Genomic DNA, 26,078 nt, shown 5'->3' on the forward strand with positions numbered 1-26,078 from the left:
TAGCCAGCATGCATTAATATCCTCAGATTTTTTTGATTGTGATTTTTTGAATTTTTTTGAGTGGCAAAATTAATAAACAATCAATGCAGGTGTATTTCATTAACATTTAAACAAATGTCAATTAATATATGCATTAACTTTCTCTGTTAACATTCATTTTGGTTTATTAATGCAGACGTTCATGGTTAATGTTAACTAATGCAGTAAATCTTCTTCTTCTTCTTCTTCTTCTTCTTCTTTCGGCTGCTCCTGTTAGGGGTCGCCACAGTGGATCATTTGTTCGCATATTTGATTTGGCACAGTTTTTACGCCGGATGTCCTTCCTGACGCAACCCTCCCCAACTTTATCCTAGCTTGGGACCGGCATTGGGAGTGCACAGTCTGGGGTTGGTAACCTGGCCAGGAATTTGAACCCGGGCCGAGGCCTAAGCACTAGTCCTCCAGGGACCCTAACTAATGCAGTAAATAATGCTAGTTAAAGAAGATTTCTCATGCACAGATTCTCATACACTGCATAAAGGCTGCTAGCAAGTGAAAATATCTTGAACTAAGTAAGCTAATATTATAATATTATAAGCTTTAATATTTCTCATTATGTATTTATTAGATAACAAATACTATGAGATAATTAAGCCTGTGTTGTTGAGATATTTCTATGAATTTCAAGCTTTTTGAAATATTGATTCATTTTAGAAATAAATACTTACATAAGCAAATAAATCAAATTATCTGACCATACAAGACAATTTCAAACTTGACTCAACAAAAGCATCCTTAGTAACTGCCTGGTCTGAGTCAGAATATTAAGCTACTAATTTGTTTATATTTTATGTAAATAGAACCAACTAAATTATTTAATAAAATATTTTGGTCATGTACAAACAAAAGCTGGGCTCAATTCTGAACTTGAGTGATATAACTGAGGTTGAGGAACTGCACAGGGGAGTTCCTCAACCTCAGGGGAGTGGTGGTTGTGTTCATATTTAATTAACCAACTAACACCCTCTTTTAACGTTTAAATTATATCACACGTGTCATTCTAAAGATTTGGTTCAAGCAAGAACCAGAGTTTACGACTTACTGTTTATGACAACATACTGCCACTTTGATTGTACTGTGTTCATGACCACAATACTGCACTGCCACTTTAAATTTCATTTCAACCTGCAACTATGGACTGTGTTAGTGTGTAGTGTGACGTCTTTAGTGCAATGTTAAATGTTTCAGGAAATGTTTGGAGCATTTTGCTCTTGCTCTTATTGTTTTGTACTATGAGATGAAACCTCAGCTATGTATGGTTGTGATGACAATCAAGATCTACTTGATTTCACTAATTAAACATCAACAGCAACAACAACAACAACAACAACAACAACAAAAAAAAACCTTTTCAGTTTAGGCCACATGCACTCTGAGATTAAATCTGAATACAGATACAGATATGGTTATTTGGAGCTCTAAAAAGCTACAGAAGTAAATAGGTACATTGCATTACACAGTTACTATACACTGAGGCAATATCTGCCAATCGATTTTACAGCTCTGCAGCTCAACTTTTCATATCAGCTTCGACTTAGGTAAAAACTCACACCCAGCCCATATCTAACTTTATGGCTCTGTACTCAATAAAACGTGCCGTTTTTCAAATCAGAGCACTTCATTTGACCACATGGAAAATGAACCTTATGCTTTTAGTTTTAATTTGTGGATTCGGCTATCAGAGAGATCCACCTAAAAAACCTAAAAAATACCTAAATTAGGAATAAAAAGAATATCTGTGGAACAGAAACTGCTTTCAGGAGTGAATCTGAAATCTGACCTGTGTAGAAAGAGAAGTTGAAAAACTATTTATTTAATCAGATCAGTCACAATGTTGGTGATTCCTCAAAAAAAAAAAAAAAAAAAAAGAACGTGACAGGTAACATGTAACTATTCTAGAGTAATGTCTGTCGTTCTGTTATCAGGGCATGTTTATTGGGAAATATTCTTATCTAAAGACGAGCACAAAGATGCACAGTCACTTCAAAATCTTTGCCTCACGTCAGCCGAGTTGAGTCCAGAATTAAAGTCCTAAATAAAGTCTAGACTGTGTATGTTGGGAGGGTCTCTGAATATGGCAATCGACTGCAGTAGGTTTTTGGGGTATCATTTGTGTCCGGCTTATGTAACATTTAAAGGTGCTTCTACAAACTACAAAGTATAAAATTTCTAAAACATTTTTTCACTTTGTTATTATGCATCACTATGTGTAGATCGATGACCAAAAAAAAAAATCCATTTCTAAATAAATCTATAACACAATAAAGTGAGTAAAAACTCAAAGGGCCATGATATTTTTCACTGTATGTAAAGGTAAAAGCCTTTTTAAACAAAAAGATAAAGTGTTCTTCACAACAACCATTGTGCATTTTTGCAGTTATGTTCTACCATACGTACATTTCACCTTCAAATATAATACAGTACTTCAAAAATATTAGTATTTTTGTATTAATGTGTGAATCCATTTCATGCATGGGACACCCAGTTTCATATTCATTATAGGTTATGAAAAATGTACATTCACGCAACCACAAGGAAAAGGAAATCATCTCTCTTTATTCTCTTCATTTTCAGGGACATTGGGATATTCACTGACAAGGTCACTTTGAAAGTACAACCCTGCTACCCAAACTATAAATTAAAAGTAAATTATTAATAAAAAAATATTGTTCAGTAAATCATTAGAATGTCCTTAATGCCGTCCTGACATTAGCATGGATGCTAGTTAAACGCATTTTGTGTATTTGTGAATTCTACGATAAGAACCTCAACCCTGTTGCTCATGTAAGAGCAAAATGCAAAGAAACAAGGTAGTGTTGCTTGAACTGGGTAAATTATGTTTTTTGAATGATTAAATGCACATTTTCTGAAATTAATACTAAAAAATAAAGTTCAATTTTAAGAGTTACAAGGACCAAATCGAACCGCACTTATAGAATCATCCATGTTGTGGTGTAGAAAAAACCCTATTTTCACATCAAGCTAAATTCAGTTAATTTATTCAAGTCCAAGTCAAAGTCTGAGTCCTTTAAGCTCAAGTTACAAGTCGTAAAAATCATGACGTAAGATTTGAGTGCTATATCAACACAAGGGCATCAACATGCTGGTCAGTAAGTCTTTTGAGGATATGAAATACTCCAGCAACATCCCACCTAATCTTTGTCCAACACCTCTGTAGTGTATGTGTGTCTACCGCAGAGAAGATTTGAAACATGAAAAACAGAACAGAAAACGTGTAAACTCCAAACTCTCTCCTTGCCGCATCAATAAACGTTAAGGTGATTTTTTAGTTCACGCTTACGTGAATTCTTCACTCAGACGTACTTAAATGGAAGCTATAAATAAGGAATAAAACGGGATAGAACATGCTGTTAGAGGAAAATAATCCACACCACGGTGGTGTGATACATTACCATCCTGATGTTGATTATTTTCCTATAACAGCACACCATTGTAGTCAGCTGTTACTATAAAAACGATATTCAAACTTGCCCATTAATGTAAACCTATCATTTATGTTACAGCTGGAGTTATTCTCAGAGCTGTGCTGTTACAGGAAACTAATCAACACCTTCAGATTCATGAATTCAACAGCTCTGTGGTATAAATCTGTAGAATTCATCCATGGGGAATCATGAATGCAACAAAACCTTTAAAAAAGTGTGAAATAACTGGAACTGCCATTCATCGTATCGCTCGATTTTTGGAAAGTCCACAGAAAAATCTTTCTCTTATGCTTGTATCAGTTTAAAACTTTTATTTTCAGTGTGTAATTGTACACAATTAACACAAAAACACAATCAAATCATTGTTTCAAATACACAATGAAATAATGCAAATGTAATGGTGGTATTAAATCTACATGATATAACTGTGTATTTGAAACACTGACAGAATTTCAGAAGTGTCCTTAGCCTTATGTTTTGAGTAAACAGGCTTTCAGTTCTTTTCCCAGTACAGGAGAACATGTCTGTGATGACTAACCATATGCTACAGATGTAGTAGATAGAGATTATAATGGTTTAAAATGGATTGGATGTTAATTTAAGTCAGACGAGGCCACAAACCTGTGTGACAGCATTTTTGGATGTTGACGAACGTTACTGTGATTGAACCCAGGGCTTGAAAAAGCACTCAGAAGTCCGACAAATATGACAAATAGAAAGACATTAAAGCACAGAAGCAAATGCAGCTGGGAGAGTTTTGAACTGTACAGTGACTTTCCAAGAATTGACCATATCAGTTACTGTTTAACCTACTTTAACTTGTGTAATATGAATGGCATTACCACGTGCAAATGAAAAAAAAAAAAAAACCCAAGATGATTTCACTGATAATGTGCTTTAACTGCACAGTAAAAATGACCCACATTACCTCCAGGCAGTGGAAAGCTTAAAAAAAAAGACTCAAACACAGGAAAATTCCGGGATTTGCTAATAATAAAAATAAAAAGAAGAGAGAAATGTATGGTAAGGTGAGAGAATTATAGAAACAGATGGAGGAGTGGTCTTACCTGACCCTGAGCTGCTTCTCCTCTTCACCGGGAGCTCTGAGAGTCATGGGGAAGAAGAACAGATGATCAAACACACAAATGGTCAGGGGAGGGGTTAGAGATGTGAGTGTGTGTGTGTGTGTGTGTGTGTGTGTGTGTGTATGATATGCATGTGGCTAAAGCGCACGTCCCTTAAAAGAGAACAGTACAACTATGCATAACAAAACAACACGACTGGTATTCGAGTACTGCGGTATGACGAGCTTCCGGTCATGGAGATCTTGTCGCTCTGTTCATAGACAAACTATAAAAAGCTAAAAACATTTATAATAGTTTTGATGTAGTCACCACTGTATTCATACTTCACTTCATAACATCTTATGCTGCATAAATCACTTCCTGTTCATATGAGCACGAGCCTTACTTCTGCATCAGACATTTATCATAAGAATGTGCATCATACCTCCTTTATTATGCAATAAGTAATCACTGTAACAATCCCATTACTTCTTGGTAACTATATAAAAGGAAGTATGTACTTTCAAATGCCGGTTTCTATAACAGCAGCTCTGCCAAATCACAGGTTTAAATGAATGCCCTTGTTTGATTTTTTTATAGTAACAGCTAAATTACAGAGAACTGTATGTTGGACACTCGGGTAAATCTAAGCCTATTGAACGAATAGCTCTTATTCAACATCATTGACATGAAGACGTTTTCTTTAAGGAGACTTTTATTTTACGTTTATGGAAAAAGTCTCCAGTGTCAGCGCTTTGTAACAGTTTTCCATCACAGGAAAAGTCCTTTTGCGGATTCTCTGTAACACGTATGTCTGCCTTTATTGTTTTATTAACTTAAAGAGAGAACAAAACAAAGGCTGGTGAGGGTACGACTCTTTATAGCTGTTTATAACTTGTTTTGCAGATGTTCCACGACATCAAATGCGACTATAAACCGATAAAAAAATATGATGTGTCGTTCTTTAATAAATAAAAACTTAAACAACTTCAGTGTGGTAACAGTAAGCCTGCTTCATACGTCACGTCAAGCCGCATCACATCACCCCGTCGTTGATTATTTTCATATAACAGCACGTCCCCAAGTGTTTTATTCCTTACACAATAAAGGAACTGTTTGTTTTCTATTTACCAATCGTGAGCGTATATTTAGCAATGTTGTGACGTGGCATCTGTTTTGGACACATTTATGACGCATTTTGCTCGTATTTATAGACAGTCACATGGTATCTTAAACGAAATCAGCAAGTCGGACTGACATCACTGAACATGAACACGAACATGAACATGGATGTGGTGTGAGGAAGATATAGAAGTCTTGTACTACTACTGCTTCTTGTTAGCTACATTAAAACTGAGAGGATATTGTGTAAATTATTTGTTCTTCATACTAAGGCAAACTAAGGTATTGTGATGAGAGAACAGAATACTCACCTCTCGGACTTGATGGTGTTCGAGGACTTGGTGTCTGAGGCGAGTACGGTCCTCTGAACACACTGATGTCCTCCAAATCAGTTTTAGGTGATTTCAAGCCCCAATTTTCCAAAACAGGGGTACAAGGAGAGGACGGAGAGGAGCATGTGTGATTGTTTCGAGCAGCGACGGTCGTTTCTTAGGAAAGGAAGAGGAAATAAGCATGAGAAGTGATAGGACACCAGTAGTGCATGATCATGAGGCTGTGGAGTTTATTTATGGACAAACTCAACTAAAGAACGACTTTGCTCCTGTGTGTGGTGTAAAGATAAGTCCATGGGGGCATCTTTTTGCTCGAGAGTAAGAAAGAAATCATCCCTCAGTGGCCACTTTGTCAAATCATGAATATATATTATGCACAAACACAAGCATTCAATAGAGTCTCAAAAACAGAAACAAGGTCAAGACTGGCTGACAAGTCAAGAGACAGAGAGCTTGAAGCATGTCAGCTCTTGTCCAGGAAGTCACTCAAGCACAACGTCTTCTTTATCTCAACAGCTTGTTGTTGTTGCTGTTGTTGTTGTTGCGTGTGCATGTGTTACCTCTTACATCCACTGCCGAACTGCTGGATGTTTTTCCTGCAGTGTTTTCAGCCACACAAGTGTAAGCTCCAGCGTCCTCTGGGACACATTTCCTAACAACCAGTCTCGCCTCTCCACTGACAAATGAGGATTTACCAAATCTCACCGGCTGACCTGAGAGAGAAAGAGAGAGAGTGAGATAAAGATTAACTCATGTAAATTAGGAACAATCAGGAACAATGACAATCAAACAATCAGGAACAATGACAAAGGGACAAAAAAAAATCCAGTTTTAGGCATTCATGATTTAATAACCTTTTCCTGGTAGGCTGCTTCATGATGCTACCACTCAGAGACCTTGCTTGTGATTAGTTTGGTCTGCTAAGATCTAATTATCAGTTTCCAGTGTTTGCGGACACGTATAGACTAGCGAGTGCTGGAGAAAAAGCAGAAAAGCCATGTGGAGAAAGCGGGGAAAAAGAAAAGAAAAGAAGACAAGGAAAGAAAAGCTATGTTGGAAGATGCAGCAAAGTTTTCAAAAATAAACTCCAAATCGGCTGCTGGTGATTCTGATGTCGGCTGATCTTTTTCCAATCTTCAACTGTCCAGTTTTGGTGAATCTGTGCCCACTGTAGCGTCAGATTCCTGTTTCTGTAATTGACAGGGACGGAACCCGATGTGGTCTTCTGCTGTTGTGGCCTCAAGGTTCGATATTTCGTACATTCTGAGATGCTTTTCTGCTCACCACGGTTGTAAAGAGTGATTATTTGAGTTACCATAGCCTTCCCGCAGAACTCCCAATCGCTAGATTTTTGCACCATTCTGTGTAAACTCTAGAGCATGCTGTGCGTGAAAATCCCAGGAGATTTCTAAAATACCCAAACCAGCCCGTCTGGCACCAACAACCATGCCACAACCAAAGTCACTGAGACTTACTAATGTGACTGATGAGTGTATACTAGTTGATGCACTTGCACTCATTTCTTACTTTGGACAAATGTAGGACGTCACTTTAAAGAAAATTCCCAGGCTGATTTTTTTGTTTCCAGTCTACCCCTGTCAGGAAGTAAATCTTATTTCATAAGAAAATTATAATTGTCCTCTCTTTCACACAGGCACATCACTCATAGATTGAATAACACTCAAGGTCGTGTGCCACCACTAACACATGGCCTCAAGAGTTCTGCTGCTTTATGCAGAAGCACAAACATTATTTATGGAGAAATTTCCAATTTCTTCTGCCAAAAAAGTAGTTCAACCACAAGTGGCTTTGTTGCTATACACCAATATAACAGTACTGCTCTCTTACAATCATATAGAAGCAAGACACTTAGAAGTTTCCTTCCTCTTTGTTTTTATTACACCACTATTTCCTTTCTCACAATTTCAAAACCAAAGTTAACATCTAGTCATCTGCTACAAAACATGAACTGTAGGTTATGTCCACGGTTGCTGGGTCTGCAAGTCCAAACCAGTCCAACAGCCATTCGAAATCAGCTCAGTGTTCACTGAACCCAGTGTAATCTGACACTCCTAAACCCTGTGTTAATCTGCAAAACCATGACTACCCCCGCCAAGCACAGTGTAACATTTACACAGTAATAACCTGCGTTTTCCTTTTTTTAATCTCATATTATTACAGAAACTGGCATTCAGAAATGTTGTCATTTCTCTCTCTCTCTCTCTCTCTCTCTCTCACAAACACACACACACAGTAGCTGGGCAAATTAATTAATTGACTAAGTAAGTAAAGAGACAATGTAATATAATACCATATTACAATAAAAAATGATAAAAAAGTGGCCACAAATAAAGAATTGCTGTCATAATAAAGTAATATAACAATAAAATTTTATAATATATTACTGTTCATAAAAATAGAAAAGCTATTATATTCTATATAATAGATCTAATTATCAATCAACTAAATTTAAAATAAATACATATATACATATTCATACACACACACAAACACACACACACACATATATATATATATATATATATATATATATATATATATACAGTTCTAACTAGTAATATGTAATAAAACATACACTTACTGTTTGCAGTTAAAAAACTACTATTATCATTATTATTATTATTATTATTATTATTATTATTGTAAACTATTGATCAGATTAGGTTAAAAAAAAACATGCTATAGTTTTCTGTCTAATAATTTCTGTTCAATTAACTCACCATTATGCATCCAGGACACGCTGATTGGCTGCCTCCCTGTGATGACGCCCCTTAGCGTGATGTCACTTCCTCTGTCAGCCACACAGTCCTGCAGAGGTTCAAGGAAATGTGGCACGTCTGCATTGTTGTTTCCTTTGTTCAGTAGATTGAGAGATAAGAGAAGGATTAGCACAGAGCATAGAGAATGCAAAATAAATGTTTCGAAACGATAATGTATTAGAACAAGCACATTAATATAAACCTGTGATTTGAATTACAGTAGGCACTACTGTCAGTGCTGCTGTTATAGAAAATTAACCAATCAGAATCGAGAACTCAGTGGCACTGTGGTATAAATACGAAGGCGAAGGTTAATTTATTTTACAGGATTTATCCTCTTTTTTCCCCAATTTGTCATCCTGTAAGTTGTTGGTCTGGAGACGCCTGAGGTCCCTGAGCTGTGAGGTTTATTTTATCTGTGATCACACTTATTTTGTCTACACTGATAGTCACCTGCAGTTTCCTTCTGTCCTGATGGGGTGGGGGTTGTGCGTGACTGCACCCTTGGCTGAAAAAAATGGCACAAAAATGCCCTCTAGCGTGGCCCTATGGGAGATAAACCATGTTAAAGTGCCCTCTAGGGTGCTCTTACAGTGGAGAAAATGTGATATAGTGCCATAATCACTGCCCTTCAAATGAGATTGTGATGAAATCCCTTCTAGGCTGCTGCCATGTGTGAGAGAACATGATGAAGTGTCTTTTATGGGGGCAGCTATGTGTTAGAAAATGTGCTATGGTGCCCTTCCAGTAGAGAACCCATCCAGTGCCCTACAGGGGTCCCGTACATGTATGGAAACATGATGAAGTGCCTTCTAGGGTGCCCCAATGTGAGAGAAAGCATGATGACATGCCCTTTGGGGTGCCCTTCCAGTGGAGAACATGTGATGCAGTTATCCACTGAACTGATGATGTGCCCTTTAGGTTGCCCTTCCAGTAGAGAACGAGATGCAGTGCTTTATGGGTTTCCCTACATGCGAGAAAATGAGAAGAAGTTCCCTGTAGCTGCTCCTACGTGTGATAAAATGGACCCTCTAGGGTGCCATTTTTTTTAGGTTTATAGTAGAAAAAACATGAATTAATGCCTTCCAGGTGCTCTTTTTATTTTTTCGTCCCTGCCTCTCAGACAGCCTGCACAGACGACCTAGATCTTAGTTTTTATCTCTCAGAAAAGACTCTCAGGTCCTAATGAGACTCTAAATGAGTGCTTTATTAAAGCCTTCCTGTTAAGCCTTGCATTCGTCCTTAATTGGAGTGATCAAAATTTTGGCCTAATGCAATTAGATCTAGATTATTCTCCAATAAAATAAAAACTCACAAACATTTTAATTCACTTATACCCATTTCCAGAGTTTTACATGTTTATGCTGAAAAATGTAGGGTGATTTAATCTTTTGACTGATGTTGCGCACATTGGCTGCAGTACTGAGATCGAGGTTGAGACAAAATTCTTTCGTTTTTGTTTTGCAGCTGTTGTTTTGTCTGCTGCGTTGCACCACAGACAAGAACTAATAAACTTAATGTGAATGTTATAGCAGATTTACAGGAAGCCTGTGAGAAACAAATCATGTAACCAGTGAGTAACCAAACGTAGGCGCAGTGCTCACATTCCTTTGTCTGCCACATCATAACATGTCTTATCAGGAACAGGAGCCCCCGAAAACAAACACACACACACACACATTCCTGTGTGCAGTATATCAGGTGAAGTAGATAACAGGAAATAAGCGAAATTTGCTCAAGTACCCAAATTGTCTAATGTCTAAGGCTACAAGCTTCATTGAACAATTCTATTTTAATGCTCAGATTAGATCTGTCTATCTTGACAGTTCACATTCGTAACAGCAACTGACCCATATTTGTCTTTGTTATGAATGAACTTGCTCCCTGAAATGCACCGTATTCGCAAACTGATATCTTGGGCGACTGTTTTGAACTTGACTCCCTTATTGAGTCATGATATTGCTTGAATCAATTCCCCAAATATCAAGAAAATCACCAATTATCTTTCCAGTGAACGATAATCACCAATTATCTTTCCAGAGTTACCTCTGTTGCTGTCCTCCACTGTACAGCCACATGAATCCCAACCCGACCTTTCTAATTCAACTCACAAATAGCCACTCTTTGGATATGTATGTAATCTACAGGGTGTCCCAAAACTCTTCATACTTAAGGGACTATGTTTGCCAGCACCACGTTAGTTGTGCCTTCATCAGGGGATGTTCGTGTACATTCACTTCTCGGTTAGTCTGCAACACTTCCAATCTTTTTGAATTTGTTAATAAGTTTGGCAACAATGATTTCAATATGTTCTTCTTTTGTCAAAGGCATTCTTAAAGGCTATCTGAAAAAATATAATCTAAACTAAGCATGAAAGATTTTGGAAGACATTTTGCTAAAACGTCTTAATTTCCCCTAAGTATGGAGACTTTTGGGACACCCTGTAGAACCACACATGAAAATGGTTCAGGTCGGATTTGAAAAGATGGGATTTTTGTGTCCACACAGTCCTGAATAAAATCACACCATTGTCACATTAAGGCAGAAAATCAGATTTGTGTCACCTCACCCTGGTAATGTAAACATAGCCTAAAGTTTACTTGTTTAGTTGTTTAGCTTGTTTATGAGGCTAATGTTGCTAGTTTAGCATTGTGCAAATTGCCTCCTTAAATTCACTTCGAAACATTCAAAATAACTTGACTCAGTGGCACCATTTGTACATAAACAATTTCTTAAAACATCAGAAAACAAACAATTCCAACCCACCAGCCAGCTTTCTTCTATCATATGACAGCAACCAACTAGGGAGGGTGAAGTCTGACACATGCTTCCTCTGAGACACACAAAGCCAGCCAACTGCATTTTTTTTTAAACTGATGCTCATGCGTAACACACTCGGAGGAAAGCGAGCGATCTGCTGCATACAAGAGCTCACAGACGCCCATGATTGGCTAGTGCTGCTGTGATGGACAGATGAGTGAGTGTATGGCCCTAGCACTTAGAGAGCACGGGCAGTTTAGCTCTCTTGGACTCTCGGCTAAGACTGGCTGTGGCTTTGCCGGGATTCGAACTCGCGATCTAGAAAAAAAAACACTTTTTAATGTACAATTTTAAGCCATGTCTTCTAGCAGAGTCTGATACTAGCTCTGTGACATTCTTTTGTCCATTTTTTATAGTCTCATATAGTCAGATATCACATCATATAGTCTCACATAGTGTCAGAAACCACATCAGCAAGTTTGAACAGTTTTCACAATGCTATTTGCACAGCACAAAAATTAGGAAGCAAACTTAATACACCAAACAAGTCTCAGATGATTTGTCTACAAATGATCTGAGGGGAAATTGTGTAAATTTCAATTTTTAAATTTACAGTCACTCATTCACGGCAATGACAATCGATACATGCAGAAGCTGCAGGGAAGGAAGCTTTGAGTCAAAAACAGCATCAGGATTTCCTGCAGTGACTGACCTGAAGCCTGTTTTTACATTAGCATCCTAAAACAACACCTATTTTTATATTTCAGTATACAGCCAACGTAAAAAAAAAAAAATCTGAATGCTACAGATCTACTACATATTGTAGGTTTGTACAACTGTAAATCTAGCAATGAATGTCTGTATAAACAAACAGGCACAAAGTTAGGTTTACACTTGAAAAATAAAAGTGCCACAATAAAGTTATTTACAGCAATTTGATAGAAGAACAACTTTGATTCAATAAAGAATTGTCCGGTTCAAAATTCCGATTTTAACCAAACCATTTTTTTGTTGTTGTCACTATAAACTAAATGACTACTTTTCTAACTTAAGGTCCTTTCCCTAAATGGTGAGAAGGTGGAATTGATGGAATTAATGGTGGAACCAACAAAAATGGCTAAAGATTCATCAATAAAAAACTTTAGGATAATTGTTCTTCTATAGCATCACTGTGAACAACCTTTGCTATTGAATTCTTGATTCTGATTGGTCACAAGATTTCTATAACAACAACTTTGACAATAGTTCCAGCTTCAAATCACAGGTTTATTTTAATGTGCTTGTTCTAATATGTTATTGTTTCTATGGTAACAACTCATTCACAGGAATTTGTATGTATGGTAGATGCTCCAAAAAATCTAAGACAAAAAATTAAAAGATTAAAGACATGTTGAAATTTAACAAAGAAAAATGTAGAATTGTTGATATGGTTAAGATTTCTGGACACATTTATTGTGTCCACAAACTATATTCCAAACAAAAAACTCCAACAAAAAAAGGAAAAAAATTCCTTGCTGAGGGAACGACTAGCCGATATAATGTAAGTGACAACAGGAACTACCTTGTTCCACAACATTAAATGTAACAATAAAAATAATATTGTATAATATTGGATAAAAATGATGACATCATTCTTTAATTAATAAAAAAATTTAATACTTGACAGACAACTGTGGCATAAGAGGAATAAAACACTTCAGGACATGCTGTTCTTGGAAAACAATCAACTTTGGCATTGCACCACCCAGTGGCTGATTTGTTATTTTCCCATGAAAGCACATCCCCAAATGTTTTATGCCCCTACTATTTAAATATAATACAGAGTTAACACTGTGCTTTGCCAATTTTTTTTTAATATTTTTCACATCATGATATCCAATTAACGTGACAAAAACCTGTTCTGGTCAAATTATGTTAATGCACCAGAAAACACATGACAACATATAAAAATGTTTCTAGGTTGCATTTTCTGCATGATCAAGCTCTAGACAGTTTCCAATAATAAAGTCAAAAACATTCCTCAATTCACCAATACCTATTATTATAACTGAGGCTAATTGGTGGATGTTTAACCAAAAATATTAACATGTAGAGGTCACAAGTGTGCAAGTGGACTGTATAATGCTGTCAAGATTGTCCCTATTATATTACCCAAGTAAACTCAATACAAAAAAAAAAAAACCCTCTGGAGCGCAGGATAAAGTGAGAGTGACAGTTATCAATGACATTATCTGCACTGAGGCTTACCTTTGGCATGAAATACAGCAGAAAGCACATAATATTAACCTCACATAATGTATATGGAGGAAAACAAGCTTACCAGAGTTGGGTGGTCTTTCTTGGCTCTTCCGCTGTGTAGTGGTGATGTGTGAGGCTCCTCCAGATGTGGGTGCTGACAGCTGGATCCTGAGAGTGGACACATATCGTTTCTGTCCCCCACACACACTCATAGCCTTTTTCACTGGATGATTAGATAGACGCTGACTGGACCTAAACAAACAACAAACACATTTCCGCTGACAGCCTTATCAAACTTCCTCTCTTTCTCTTCTGCTTGCTCTTACTTTCTCTCACAGGCTCACAATCTCCCATTTCATGCTGTGCTCTCTCTCTCTCTCCTTCTCTTCTCTGAACACACACCTCCCTCCCTCCCTCCCTCCCTCTTTCCCCTCCCTTCTCTGTGGTAGCCTCAGGGTCTCTTTCACATTGGGGGACTTTGTCATACAGATTTTGTTTACTTTTTTCCTCATTCCTTTGCCAGGTAACCACAGGGTTATAAGCTGAACTTTGGCTGGGTTACATCACTCTACTACACTGGACTACATCGTTAAACCTGTCAAGAAGACCTATTGAGAGAGAGTGTCACTGTCAGCGTAAACCAACACAACTTCTGTCATAGCATTGTGCAAAAGAGATTCAGGTAGTTGGCCAGGATTAGGATCAGAAACACACTGTCTTAGCCTGTGTGTGTGTGTGCAGTGAAGTGAAAGTGAACGTGTTGACTCTAAGTATGACAGCCCAACAAAACCCACACGGGCGACTAAAGGCCATGAACAAACAAAAGTAACCAGTAATGAGGAAGAAGATTGCAATAACACCAGCACACTGCAATACACCATGTCTACAGGGGCATGGGATTGGGGGAATAGTGGTAATACTAGTCAACTACCAATGATACACAGGTGAAGGGGGTTATTAAGAAGAGTGGAATAAGAGTGGACCAATGAGGTGGGAGAGTGTCCATTTGTACAGGGTGAAAAATTCCACCGCAGACCTCAGTCGGTTCTTGTTCAGCTGTTATAGTTACAGATTTAGTATACCTGTACCTCATTAACTCACCACCCATATAAACGCCACTCTCAGTTAGTTTTACTGCAAAATCTTGCTATGTACTGCACAAGTTCTGAGCCTTTACACGACCCCAATTGCCTCAGGGATTTTCTTCAAAGAAAAGAAAGCTGAAGGTCTACATCCTTGTATGTCTCTTACAGTAAAGTACCATTACACAATGCCTCTTGTGCCAGTGGTCATTAAGCAAGCACAAAGGGCCAACATCTCCACCAAGCAAGCTCTATGCAGCATATACCATTTGGTCAACATCAAATGGTAAAAAGAAATGGTAAAAAGAAAGATAAAGGTCTATACCCCTTTATTACTGTTACGGTTAAGTACCATTATCCAGTGCCAGTGATGCTTAAGCAAGGGTCCAAGATCTCCACCAGGGCTCTATGGAGCACATACCATTTGATCCACATTTGTTAAGGAGCTGAAACAGCGTTAAAACAGCATTTATCGGGTCAATATGAGTAACTTAGGTTGCCAGAAATGTCACAGTCAATGCTAGGACTGAAGTCAAGACTACCATTGTCAAGACCAAGACAGGTCCAAGACCAGGACTAGCCGGGATTGAGTCAAGACCAAGCATTAAGGGAGGCGAGTCAAAATGAACGAACAAAAACGAGGCCGAGTCAAGATCGAGACTGTTAAATTCTTTTTGAGGCCAAGCCAAAAGATTGTGCCAAAAGATTGCTTCTTTGTTGCAGATGGCAGAGTTTCTTGTTCTGCTATTGGTAAACAAGTTTTTTTTGTCAATGTCAACACCCATTCTTAATAAATTTGTTGTGTTTGTCTCATTGAACCAATTATGCTAGTTCTCTCAACTAGTTGCCTTCATTTGTGCATTGTGCAATGATAAGGCTATGTTTTCTAGAAGAAGGAATTGCTTCTTGTTAATCTTTGTGCATGTGAAAAGACAAGACCATATTTAGCAAGAACAATGCCCAAGACCAAGATAAGTCCGTGTTCAAATGCCAAAAAGTCCAATACAGGAAACATCTTGAGACCGAACTGGATTCCAAGACTGGACTCAAGTCCTACAGCCCTAGTCAATGCTCCCTTAATTTTGCCTGTGTACTTTTGGTTCCTAGAGGCATCTTTCATTGCCCAGGTCTGAATATACCAAAAACTTTCCAACACACTCCTTGACAAGCTTCTCTTTATCAGTATATTCTCAGCTTTCACCCTCTATTGTTCCCCCAGTCAGATGAGACATCAAAAATGCCAGAATAGATGGCTGAATGAGGACAAACATACAAACCTAGGAGGAAGCTCAGTAAGCTGCATACAGACCACTGAATCAACATCATTGTTAACAAGACACATCTGGCTGTAAAGTGCTGGCAAAGTATCCCACATTCATAGTATTTACAATTGCCAAGTCATCTCAGAATCTCTCCCACTTTTCTTAGATCACAAATTTATCTCTTCCATGGTGCAGGGACTAGTGCATAAAGCTGAGCCACCCCTTCCTCATTCATAGTTCAGGTCCTGCTGGAATCCAAGTGCCAGCACCAACATCTGGTTGATTCAGAGGGGTACAGTCTGGAGGATCACTTGTGGGTCACCAGTATCATGGACCATGCGCTCATTGATGACCTCCACAGGGACTATCCCAGACTCAGGGGGATTGCACCAAAACAGGAAGCCGTATGGTTTGGCTTCAAGAGATACATCCTGAGTCTCCTGAAGTCTCAGTGAACACAGCTCTAGTTCAATTGTCATAGTTACAAATCAAGCAAACCTGTGTACCTTGATACGTTGACAGTGTGCCACCCTTAAACGGCACTCATAGTGTGAGAAGTCTTGGCAGTGATTGCATAAATCCTGAGCCATGTTTTCTAGTTATATCATGTATGCTCATTGTGTGGTCGACCCTGGACTGTATCTCCTCCCTCTCTATTTTGAATTAGTCTGTGAACTTTGATTGCCTGGAAGTCTGTTTAGTGCAAATGCTTTGATAAATTTCTGTATACAGATCTTTACAACCCTGATTAATTAGTATTAATGCAGCCAAGACTAAATAGAAGGCAACTCTCATTAAATGAGAAAATCACTCCAACTTCTGTCCAGTAAAAAGTGTGGTGTCCTTGTTCAGCTTTGTTTACTCTCAAAATTGATTCGTACTCAGTAATTATGTTGCTGACAGATCTAACAGTAGAGATGTAGGTGTGCGTAAAAGCCGGGAGTTGGCCGTAGACATCTGGAGAGACAGGCACAGCAGGAATGCTGTCACCAAAATAAAGGGCACAAAAACATGTTCAAACACATCGAGCAATCAGTTTCCTCTACATCCATTATATACATGCATTATATCTTATATATTATATATTATACATCTGGACAAACCAGGGACTTATGCAAGGATCCTGTTTGTGGACTTCAGCTCCGCTTTCAACACCATCATCCCAGATACCCTTCTAAATAAACTGACACAGCTCTCTGTACCCACCTCCATCTGTCAGTGGATCACCAGCTTCCTGACAGACAGGCAACAGCTAGTGAGGCTGGGAAAATTCACATACAACACCCGCACCATCAGCACTGGAGCTCCTCAGGGCTGCGTTCTCTCCCCACTGCTTTTCTCCCTCTACACAAATGACTGCACCTCTAATGACCCCTCTGTCAAACTCCTGAATTTTGCAGATGACACTACAGTCATCGGTCTCATCCAGGAAGGCGACGAGTCTGCTTACAGACAAGAGGTTGAGCAGCTGGCTGTCTGGTGCAGTCACAACAACCTGGAGCTGAACACGCTCAAAACTGTGGAGATGATAGTGGACTTCAGGAGAAACCCCCCTGCTCTCCCCCTTCTCACCATCATGGACATCACTGTGGCTGCAGTGGAGTCATTCAAGTTTCTGGGCACCACCATCTCTCAGGACCTGAAGTGGGACATTCACATTGACTCCACTGTGAAAAAGGCCCAGCAGAGGTTGTTCTTCCTTCGTCAACTGAAAAAGTTCAACCTGCCACAGGCGCAGATGACACAGTTTTACTTAGCTGTTATTGAGTCGGTTCTGTGCTCTTCTGTAACTGTCTGGTTTGGGTCAGCCAGCAAATCAGATATAAGAAGACTGCAACGGACTGTTAGGACATCAGAAAAGATCATTGGTGTGCACCTGCCCAACCTTCAGGACTTGTACAACTCCAGAGCGAAGAAACGGGCAGGTAACATCATCACAGACCCCTCTCACCCCGGCTACAACCTGTTTGCACTTCTTCCTTCAGGCAGACGTTACAGATCTCTGTGCACTACAAAATCTAGGCATAAAAACAGTTTTTTCCCCCATGCCATCTCCAGCTTAAACAGCTAACACAGGAATCATTACCTGTGTTCTGTAATTCATCCTCCATCTCTAATTACTGCCTCTTTCTCAAGTATTATGTTAATACATATGCATATCTCTTTATTTATAGAGCTGTATATAGAGTAAATAATGCACAAATCTTCTGTTCCGGACTCATACACATTATTATTATTATTATTTTAATTAATTTATTTATTAATTTATTTATTTTTATTGTTAAGTCTTACTATTTAAATGTTTTCTTTTCTCATGTCAGATATGTATGTATGTATATATGTACCAAGGAGCACAACAAATTCCTTGTGTGTCTGCGCACACACTTGGCGAATAAAGCTAATTCTGATTCTTATTATATCTGCAGGATGTATTTACTGATCGTACACTGATAATGTACGTAATGATCGTATGATAATGCCCATATGTAATACAACACCACACCACATGCACTAATCTTTAGGGAACATCACAATCGTACATTTTTTGACTAAATTTTAATCAGACTTAACCTAATACTATTCTACATTACAATATTACTGTTGATGCGTAATGAGCATGCAGATTTCTAACATTGTATTGTTGCAACATTGTATTGTTGCAATGTTGTTGATTTCTAACTAATTAATTGATTTCTAACATTGTGGTCCTCCAAAATGTATCAGAAAGGAAGTAAGGAATAAAACACTTCAGGACATGCTGTTATATGAAAATAATCAATGACAGATTGGTGTGATGTAGCCTGACACCAAGCAGAGTTGCTGTTACCACCCCACAGTTGATTATTTTCCAATAGCTTCATGTCCCCAATGTGTTTTATTCCTCTTATACCACAGCAATTTGCCAATGATTACAACTGAAGAACAAGAAGACATAGTTTTTATTTATAGTTATGTCTAATGCTGTGAAACATCTGTGAAACCAGTTATACCAGCTAGAACAGTTGTTCGGACACCCTTAAATGTCACCCTTAGAAGAAATTTATATCAACAAGACATTTCACGCTTTACATTTCACAGATGTTTCTTCATTACTACAAATAACAAAATGGTCAGATATTGTAAGTTAAAATATCAATAATGAATTGCTGCCTCTGCTCTATTATATATCCTCTGAACAGATGTTGGAGCTTTTCCGTTGTAATGAGGTGGAAAGAGTCGACAATCGACACTGCGTTAGGCATCTCTGTGTTCCTTCTTGCTAATGTTGATGCACTGACAAAGTTTACGGATGTAAATAAGCCCACCATCTGCAAGAGCATTAGATCAGCAGCTGAGTTAATCCTTGTGGAGAAATGAGAATTAATATTTTAAACCTGATCTTCACTTTTTTTTAATCTCCTAAAACATACAAGTACACCAAGATCCCAGAAGAGATGACAAATGTTTATCTTCATTCTGGAGTAAAGGGAATTCTGGACCTTGTAAAGGGCAAGTTATGAGTTGTCTAGATGATACGGCATGATAATCCTGTTAAAGTGATGATAAGATTATCCAAATAAAATGCACCGAATCAGAACGTTAGTCGTTCTGTCAAATTGCACACATTGAAAAAAAGCTTTCCACACTTATGATATTTTTGATTTCACATTAAGAGTCAAAGTTTGTCAAAGCCGGACAATCTGATTCCAGTTTATTTTTTATTATGTTTAAGCAGAGATTGAAAATACCTCTGTAGTTCACCAGCCACTTTGACTAAACATAGTAAATACAAATGAATCAGTTTATTTACCTAATATTAATTTGCTGAAACAAACATAAACGAGTTCATTAATGCAAGGACACTGTGTCTGAATGTGTGTAATTTTCAAACCCATTAAACCACAAGTGTGCTAAATTCATAAACAGACAATGGTTTACAATGACAAATGACCACAACACAGTGAGTCATGGAAAAAAGCACTCTTTTCAATTCTGAGGTGAGAATTAATTAATAAATTAATTAATAATTAATAAAGAATTAATAATATCAATCTTTGAGTTGAAAAGTCAAATTGAGTGAAGGAAATGCACGATGATGAGACTACTATTCAATTCAATTCAATTCAATTTTATTTGTATAGTGCTTTTAACAATGGACATTGTCACAAAGCAGCTTTACAGAAATAAATGGATTCACAAAAATATATTGTAAATATTTAAATTTATCACTGTGAATTTATCCCTAATGAGCAAGCCAGTGGCGACGGTGGCAAGGAAAAACTCCCCGAGATGATATGAGGAAGAAACCTTGAGAGGAACCAGGCTCAAAAGGGAACCCATCCTCATCTGGGTGCAACGGATAGTGCAATTATAAATAAATCCCTTCTATTGTGTACTATATGGACAAATAGTGCAATTGTGCAACCAATAAATTCATCACAGTATTTGCAAGAGGTCCGGCTGGTTAAAATCTATCCACTGTCCACTGATGGAGTCCTGAGTACGAAGCTGCTCGTGGCAACTGCAGCCCCAAAGCCACTACAGCAATCGCAGTCCCAAGCCATTACAGTACAGCTCCCCATATGTGATCCCCAAGCCATCTCCACAGCCCCCAGGTGGCACCATCCCCAGCAATCCAAACAGTTCTTCAGGCAGTCCATATATACTATATGGCTATATAGCACTATAACTGCTAAAGGAAAACTAAATGAAAACTCCACCCTTTGTGCACGGGTGCATTGTCTTGCTGGAACAGGTTTGGGCCTCTTAGTTCCAGTGATGGGAAATCTTCATGCTACAGATTACAAAGACATTCTAGACAATTTTGTGCTTCAAACTTTGTGGCAACAGTTTGAGGAAGAACCACAACGCGTGATGGTCAGGTGTCCAGATATTTTTGGCCATGTAGAGTATATATACTGCATAACACACAAGAGAAAAAAATGTTCCTGTTTTTTTTTTGCATTTCCTTGGCAGGATTCCTTAAAAATAGGAATAAATTTCCAACTGTCTTGTGGCCCATTCATTATGTGCCCTGCTCTACATTTCACTTTCACAAAGAGTCCCGTATTCTTCCACAGAATAATGTGTGGGTGTCCAAAAATAATAACATAACTGGTTGTGATATAAAAACACCAGGCCTCCTACCTGTACTTCGTGCTGCCAGCTCTGGTGACTCATTAGTTTTGACTCATCAAAAACAGAAAGTTTCAGTAAAGGGGAAATCTTAATGCTACAGCATACAAAGACATTCTAGACAATTGTGTACTTCCATATTTGTGGCAACAGCTTGGGGAAGAACCACATATGGGTGTGATGGTCAGGTGTCCACATACTTCTGGCCATATAGTGTTCATTAACCATTAAAAAGAAACTCTTACAAGTGTAACCCAAAGTCATTGGGAAGACTGTTCTCTATGGTGGTCATTAGGAGAACTGAACTGAAATGTGGTTTAAGGATGATTTTTAAAAAAAAAAAAATATTAAAAAGCAATTATTTTCAGCACTTAGTTTATTCACAGGGACAAGTACAGAAAGGCAGACAGTAACCCATCCCTCCATCAAAACCATGTTCTAACACTCCTGGCCAAATCTGGAGGGCTTTTCCCCTAAAGAACATCCCTGTTTTTCTATTAAAAAAGCTCTCTGCTCCTCAGATAGCCAAAGAATAACTGAACTCATCCTGTAGGTACAGGATGTAGGTACAGGATGTAGGTAGGTAATTTGAAAGTTAAAAAATTGAAGCTCGTTGTGTTACTGAGACACCAGAAAGGCCTCTATCCTGAAGACTTTCCCATGGCAGATAACTCACTGTTACAAAGCACTGACACTGGAGACTCCTTCCATAAACATTAAATAAACATCTCCCATCACCGATCAATAACTCCATGTCTTTCTTTTGTTGCTTTTATTCTTTATTTAAATTTATTTTTATTATTAGACATAGATTATGTAGATCATCCGCAATAATTCGCTTTGAATGAGCGGTTGCTATAGAAACAATAAATTAATTTAAAACCTATGATTTGTCTTGCAGCCACAGAAAATGAATCAACATTTTTTGACCAATCAGAATCAAGAATTCAACAGTGCTGTGGTATAATGTCATTTCTTTACAGTGGCCCAAGCCTGATGTTGAAGGAACACTCACAGAGACTGGTCTTCATCTGACATTTCAGTAGTCCTAACCTATCTGGACAAGACTTTTTGGTGGCCATTTGTTTTTCTGCACAGACCCCTGCAAGTCTTCTTTGTCCCTCTTTAGCTGGTTATGACCATCTTCTTGCTTAGTGGAACTCCTGCCAAGCAACTAAGAGCTTGGTGTTTTAATTAATCATTCCAGAAACAATAAAGCCCTTGTCTGAGCCTTCTGTGTGAAAAGAAACACAGTGCAATGTATATCCTTGTATATCCTTCCATCCATTCTCTGTACCAATTATTACACACAGGGTCACCTGGAGCCTATTCCAGGGGACTTGGAGCACAAGGCAGGGGACACCCTGGACAGGGTGCCAACCCATCACAGGGCACAATCACATACACACAACATGGAAATACCAATCAGCCTATGCCTATACCAACACATGTCTTTGGACTGGGGGAGGAAACCAGAGAACCCAGAGGAAACCGCCAGGCGCCTGGTGAACATGCAAACTCCAAGCAGCGTGGAGGCAGGAATCGAACCCCCAACCCCAGAGGTGCGAGGCAATGGTGATGACCACTAAGCCACCATGCCCCGCCACCAAAACAAACTCATCAATGATATTTATAAAATAATGCTTTTTGAAGCTGGTGCATTTTCAGGGAATTAAAGAATCTTCAAGAACCATTAATATAAAATTTAATTTTTGATTTGATTTTGATTTAAAATAGCCCACTGAGCAATACTGTTCGCTTTTAAGTTTTTAAACAAACTTATAACATAGCACGTGATCTACCTTTTCCCAAGTCCACTTCTCCTCGATTTTTAACCAGGTGCTGCTTCATTTAGTGACTGAGTCACCTGCGCCATCTTCCGGTCAGAAACGGAAGTACAGAAAGGTGGAAGTATGAGATCATACTTTTTATTATTATTATTATTATTATCATTATTATTATTCCTTAAACGAACAGCCTTGGGCTGATATTAATGTTTCTAAAAAAAAACAGTTTGATGATAATGATGCACAATAATAAAGCTATGATTAATTATTGTGATTGTGAATTATTATGATTAATTTGAATAATAATCTGAGGAAGGTTCAGTTAAGTAATTGTTTAAAAATTACACTACATAAAACTTTACTCGTGTAATTACTTAAAATTACAGTAATTAGTAATTAAATAGCTTCTTATTCCCGACTTACACACACAAGTGAATGTAAACTTGTTTAGGCTAACCGCCAAAAGGCTAATTAGTTGCCAGATAAACACTACTTTCTGTCAGCAAACCAAACTTTTCCCATTTGTAAATTTGTATTTAACAATGTTTAAATGACGTAAGCTTATTTAAGATCACTGTAAATCCCACACAACTTGTAAAACTTCTCACAACATTTAGCACAAACAGAAACTTTTCTTCGTCTCAGTTATTTTCTGGAGGCTTCCGGTTGGTAGCTGAAGGAAAACAGTGCGCATGCGCGGTGCTGATTGAACGCGTTTAATGGCCGCCATGTTTTTTTCCCCCTCATCCTCACTTTTCTATCCTGTTTTTATTTTTACTTTTATTCTGTAAGCTTTTTTCGAAGTAGAAACCCGAATACGAGTGTATATATTTAGTTTAATGGGTGGTTCCATGATTGGGGTGCCATTTGGTGTCCCACTGATATTAACAACATACATTAACAAATCTGTATGTAAAATAAAGGTAAAAGATATTTACACACAGGTAAAGTGTCCACAACAGCCCTACAACAATAAACCCACAACAATAAAACACCTCTTCCAGCACAATATAACTATACTTTACCTTAAAATCAAACCGAATCATTAAAATACTTTTTAAAAAAAAGATCATATTATAGTTTGCATTAATGTGTGAATCCATTTAGCATGAGTCAGGTTATTAATTTTTTTTAAATTAATTAATTAATTAATTTAGTTTTTTTTCTTTTGGAAAAGAATTCCTACAACATTCACTCAAGCCTGTTACCTGAACACATTCACTCTTATGGAACAGGAAGTTGCATCATTCAAATTTCCTGAGGATCATGAGAAGAAGAAATTTAATTTCTTTTTTCTTTATTTTGAAATAATAATGATTAATATTGATATTGAATATAATATTAATTGACAAGATCACATTAAAAAAAAAAAATTATAATATCATTAACGTCCTCATGCTGTTAGCATGGATGCTAGTTAACCACATTCTGTTTATTTGCTAATTCTATGCTTAAATACTGCAACCTTTTACTTTCAATTCTGTTACTTATTTAAGAGCAAATTGCAACAAAGAAACTTTTAATGCTGAAATGTTACATTTTTAAGAGTTGTGAAATTAGGCTATATTTGTATATCCGTACCCCCACATTTATTTTCAAGCAGAAGCTACATATTTTCACTAACTGAATTTGAAAATTTACTGACTATTACAAAGCGCTGACACTGGAGACTCCTTCCATAAATGTTAAATAAACATTTTCTCCTTACAGAAAACTTCATCATATCAACATATATGTTTTTCTATATTAAATATTTAAAAAATATATTTATTATTAGTCATAGATTATGTAAACCTGTGATTTGCAGCAACACTACTGTCAGGGCTGCTGTTAGAAAACTGGTCAGCAGCTTCTGACCAATCAGATGTGAGAATTCAATAGCACTGTGGTCAGTAACAGGTAGTGTATTTCACCCTCAAAAATGAGAGGACAATTACTCAGTGTGTGTCCAGGAGGGGGCGGTGGTGTTTCTCCTGCACGCTCAGGACTGCACACTGGTTGGATGACATACTGGAACCTCCACAGACAGGAACAGAAACAAGGTCAAGAGAAGAGAAGTTTATTTCTACTGGTTTTCACAAGTATATATCCTCTGACTTACTGTAAACTTTTTTAAACCCTCATTTTTTGCCTGTTCATTAGTCAGGTCTTGCAAGAACACCAATAACCTGTATCCTTATATCTCTTGTTCTTCCTACTATTCCTTATTTGACTATTAAGAGAAAAACATGACTAATATGTTAATCTGTACCCCATTTGAATATCTTAAACAAATTTGATTAGGCAAAAATAGTGAAGCCCAAAAGGAATAGTTTGTGTTTGGCAAACACAAATAATGCAACAGCACACGCGCCTGCAGCTTCACGTCTTGTCAGAGAGGATTAAGAGTGACTGCATGGCTCTCTCTCTCTCTCTCTCTCTCTCTCTCTCTCTGTGTGTGTGTGCGCGTAAAACTAATGCTCACCTCCATTTTGGGGGCCTCTCTCTAGGCAGGTCCCACATGGAAGTGATTACACCAGGAGGAGGAAATTACAGAGCGAATGTACAGCCCATCAGTTTTACAAACACACACACACACACACACACACACACACACAAAAGACATGCACGAGACATGCACAAAAACTACAGGACACTTTTTATTCCGGTCTCATCTACAGTCTGACAAGTACACACACACACACACACACACACAGACACACACACACACACACTGCCTGGAGCTCTACATATCCACTTAAACCTCAGTCTGGAATATGTGGTCATATATTAACTCGCCTCTCTTATGTTTCTCAGTGTGTATTTGTGTGTGTGTGTGTGTAATGGATGTAAATGCAGGATTGTAAATTCCTCAGGAGGAGCTGTTTTGAAGGCCTCCATTAAAGCTGCGGCGCTGGTTGGCTCGTCTGGCCGGAGCCAGGGGCTGTAATTCATCACCTGAAACTGAGCACAACAGGCCTCGAGACCAGGGGTTCGAGTTACACATCCACCCCAGCCTCCACCCTCCGTATCCGGGCACCATGCTCCAGCCCATGGGCTGCCTGTGGATGT

General features: G+C 38.0%; 1 protein-coding gene across 2 annotated transcripts in view; it reads right to left on the reverse strand.

Annotated features, from left to right (window-relative positions):
• mylk5 (myosin, light chain kinase 5) overlaps nucleotides 1-24,283 on the reverse strand; it is a 40,619-nt gene extending 16,336 nt beyond the window's left edge. The window contains exons 1-6 of one of the 2 annotated variants that reach the window (XM_034310221.2): nucleotides 24,236-24,283; nucleotides 13,864-14,033; nucleotides 8,745-8,876; nucleotides 6,564-6,716; nucleotides 5,983-6,159; nucleotides 4,553-4,588 (exon numbers count right to left, since the gene is read on the reverse strand). In XM_034310221.2, the coding sequence (XP_034166112.2) occupies nucleotides 4,553-4,588; nucleotides 5,983-6,159; nucleotides 6,564-6,716; nucleotides 8,745-8,876; nucleotides 13,864-13,993 (628 nt within the window). In that variant the 5' untranslated portion in view covers nucleotides 13,994-14,033; nucleotides 24,236-24,283. Of the gene's footprint in view, nucleotides 1-4,552; nucleotides 4,589-5,982; nucleotides 6,160-6,563; nucleotides 6,717-8,744; nucleotides 8,877-13,863; nucleotides 14,034-23,042; nucleotides 23,117-24,235 lie in introns of those variants that run through there. The other variant, XM_026916960.3, reaches the window with a different exon arrangement.
• Nucleotides 24,284-26,078: the final 1,795 nt, after the last annotated feature.

Source organism: Pangasianodon hypophthalmus, chromosome 13 (genome assembly GCF_027358585.1).
Source record: "Pangasianodon hypophthalmus isolate fPanHyp1 chromosome 13, fPanHyp1.pri, whole genome shotgun sequence".
In the NCBI taxonomy this organism is placed as follows: Eukaryota; Metazoa; Chordata; class Actinopteri; order Siluriformes; family Pangasiidae; genus Pangasianodon; species Pangasianodon hypophthalmus.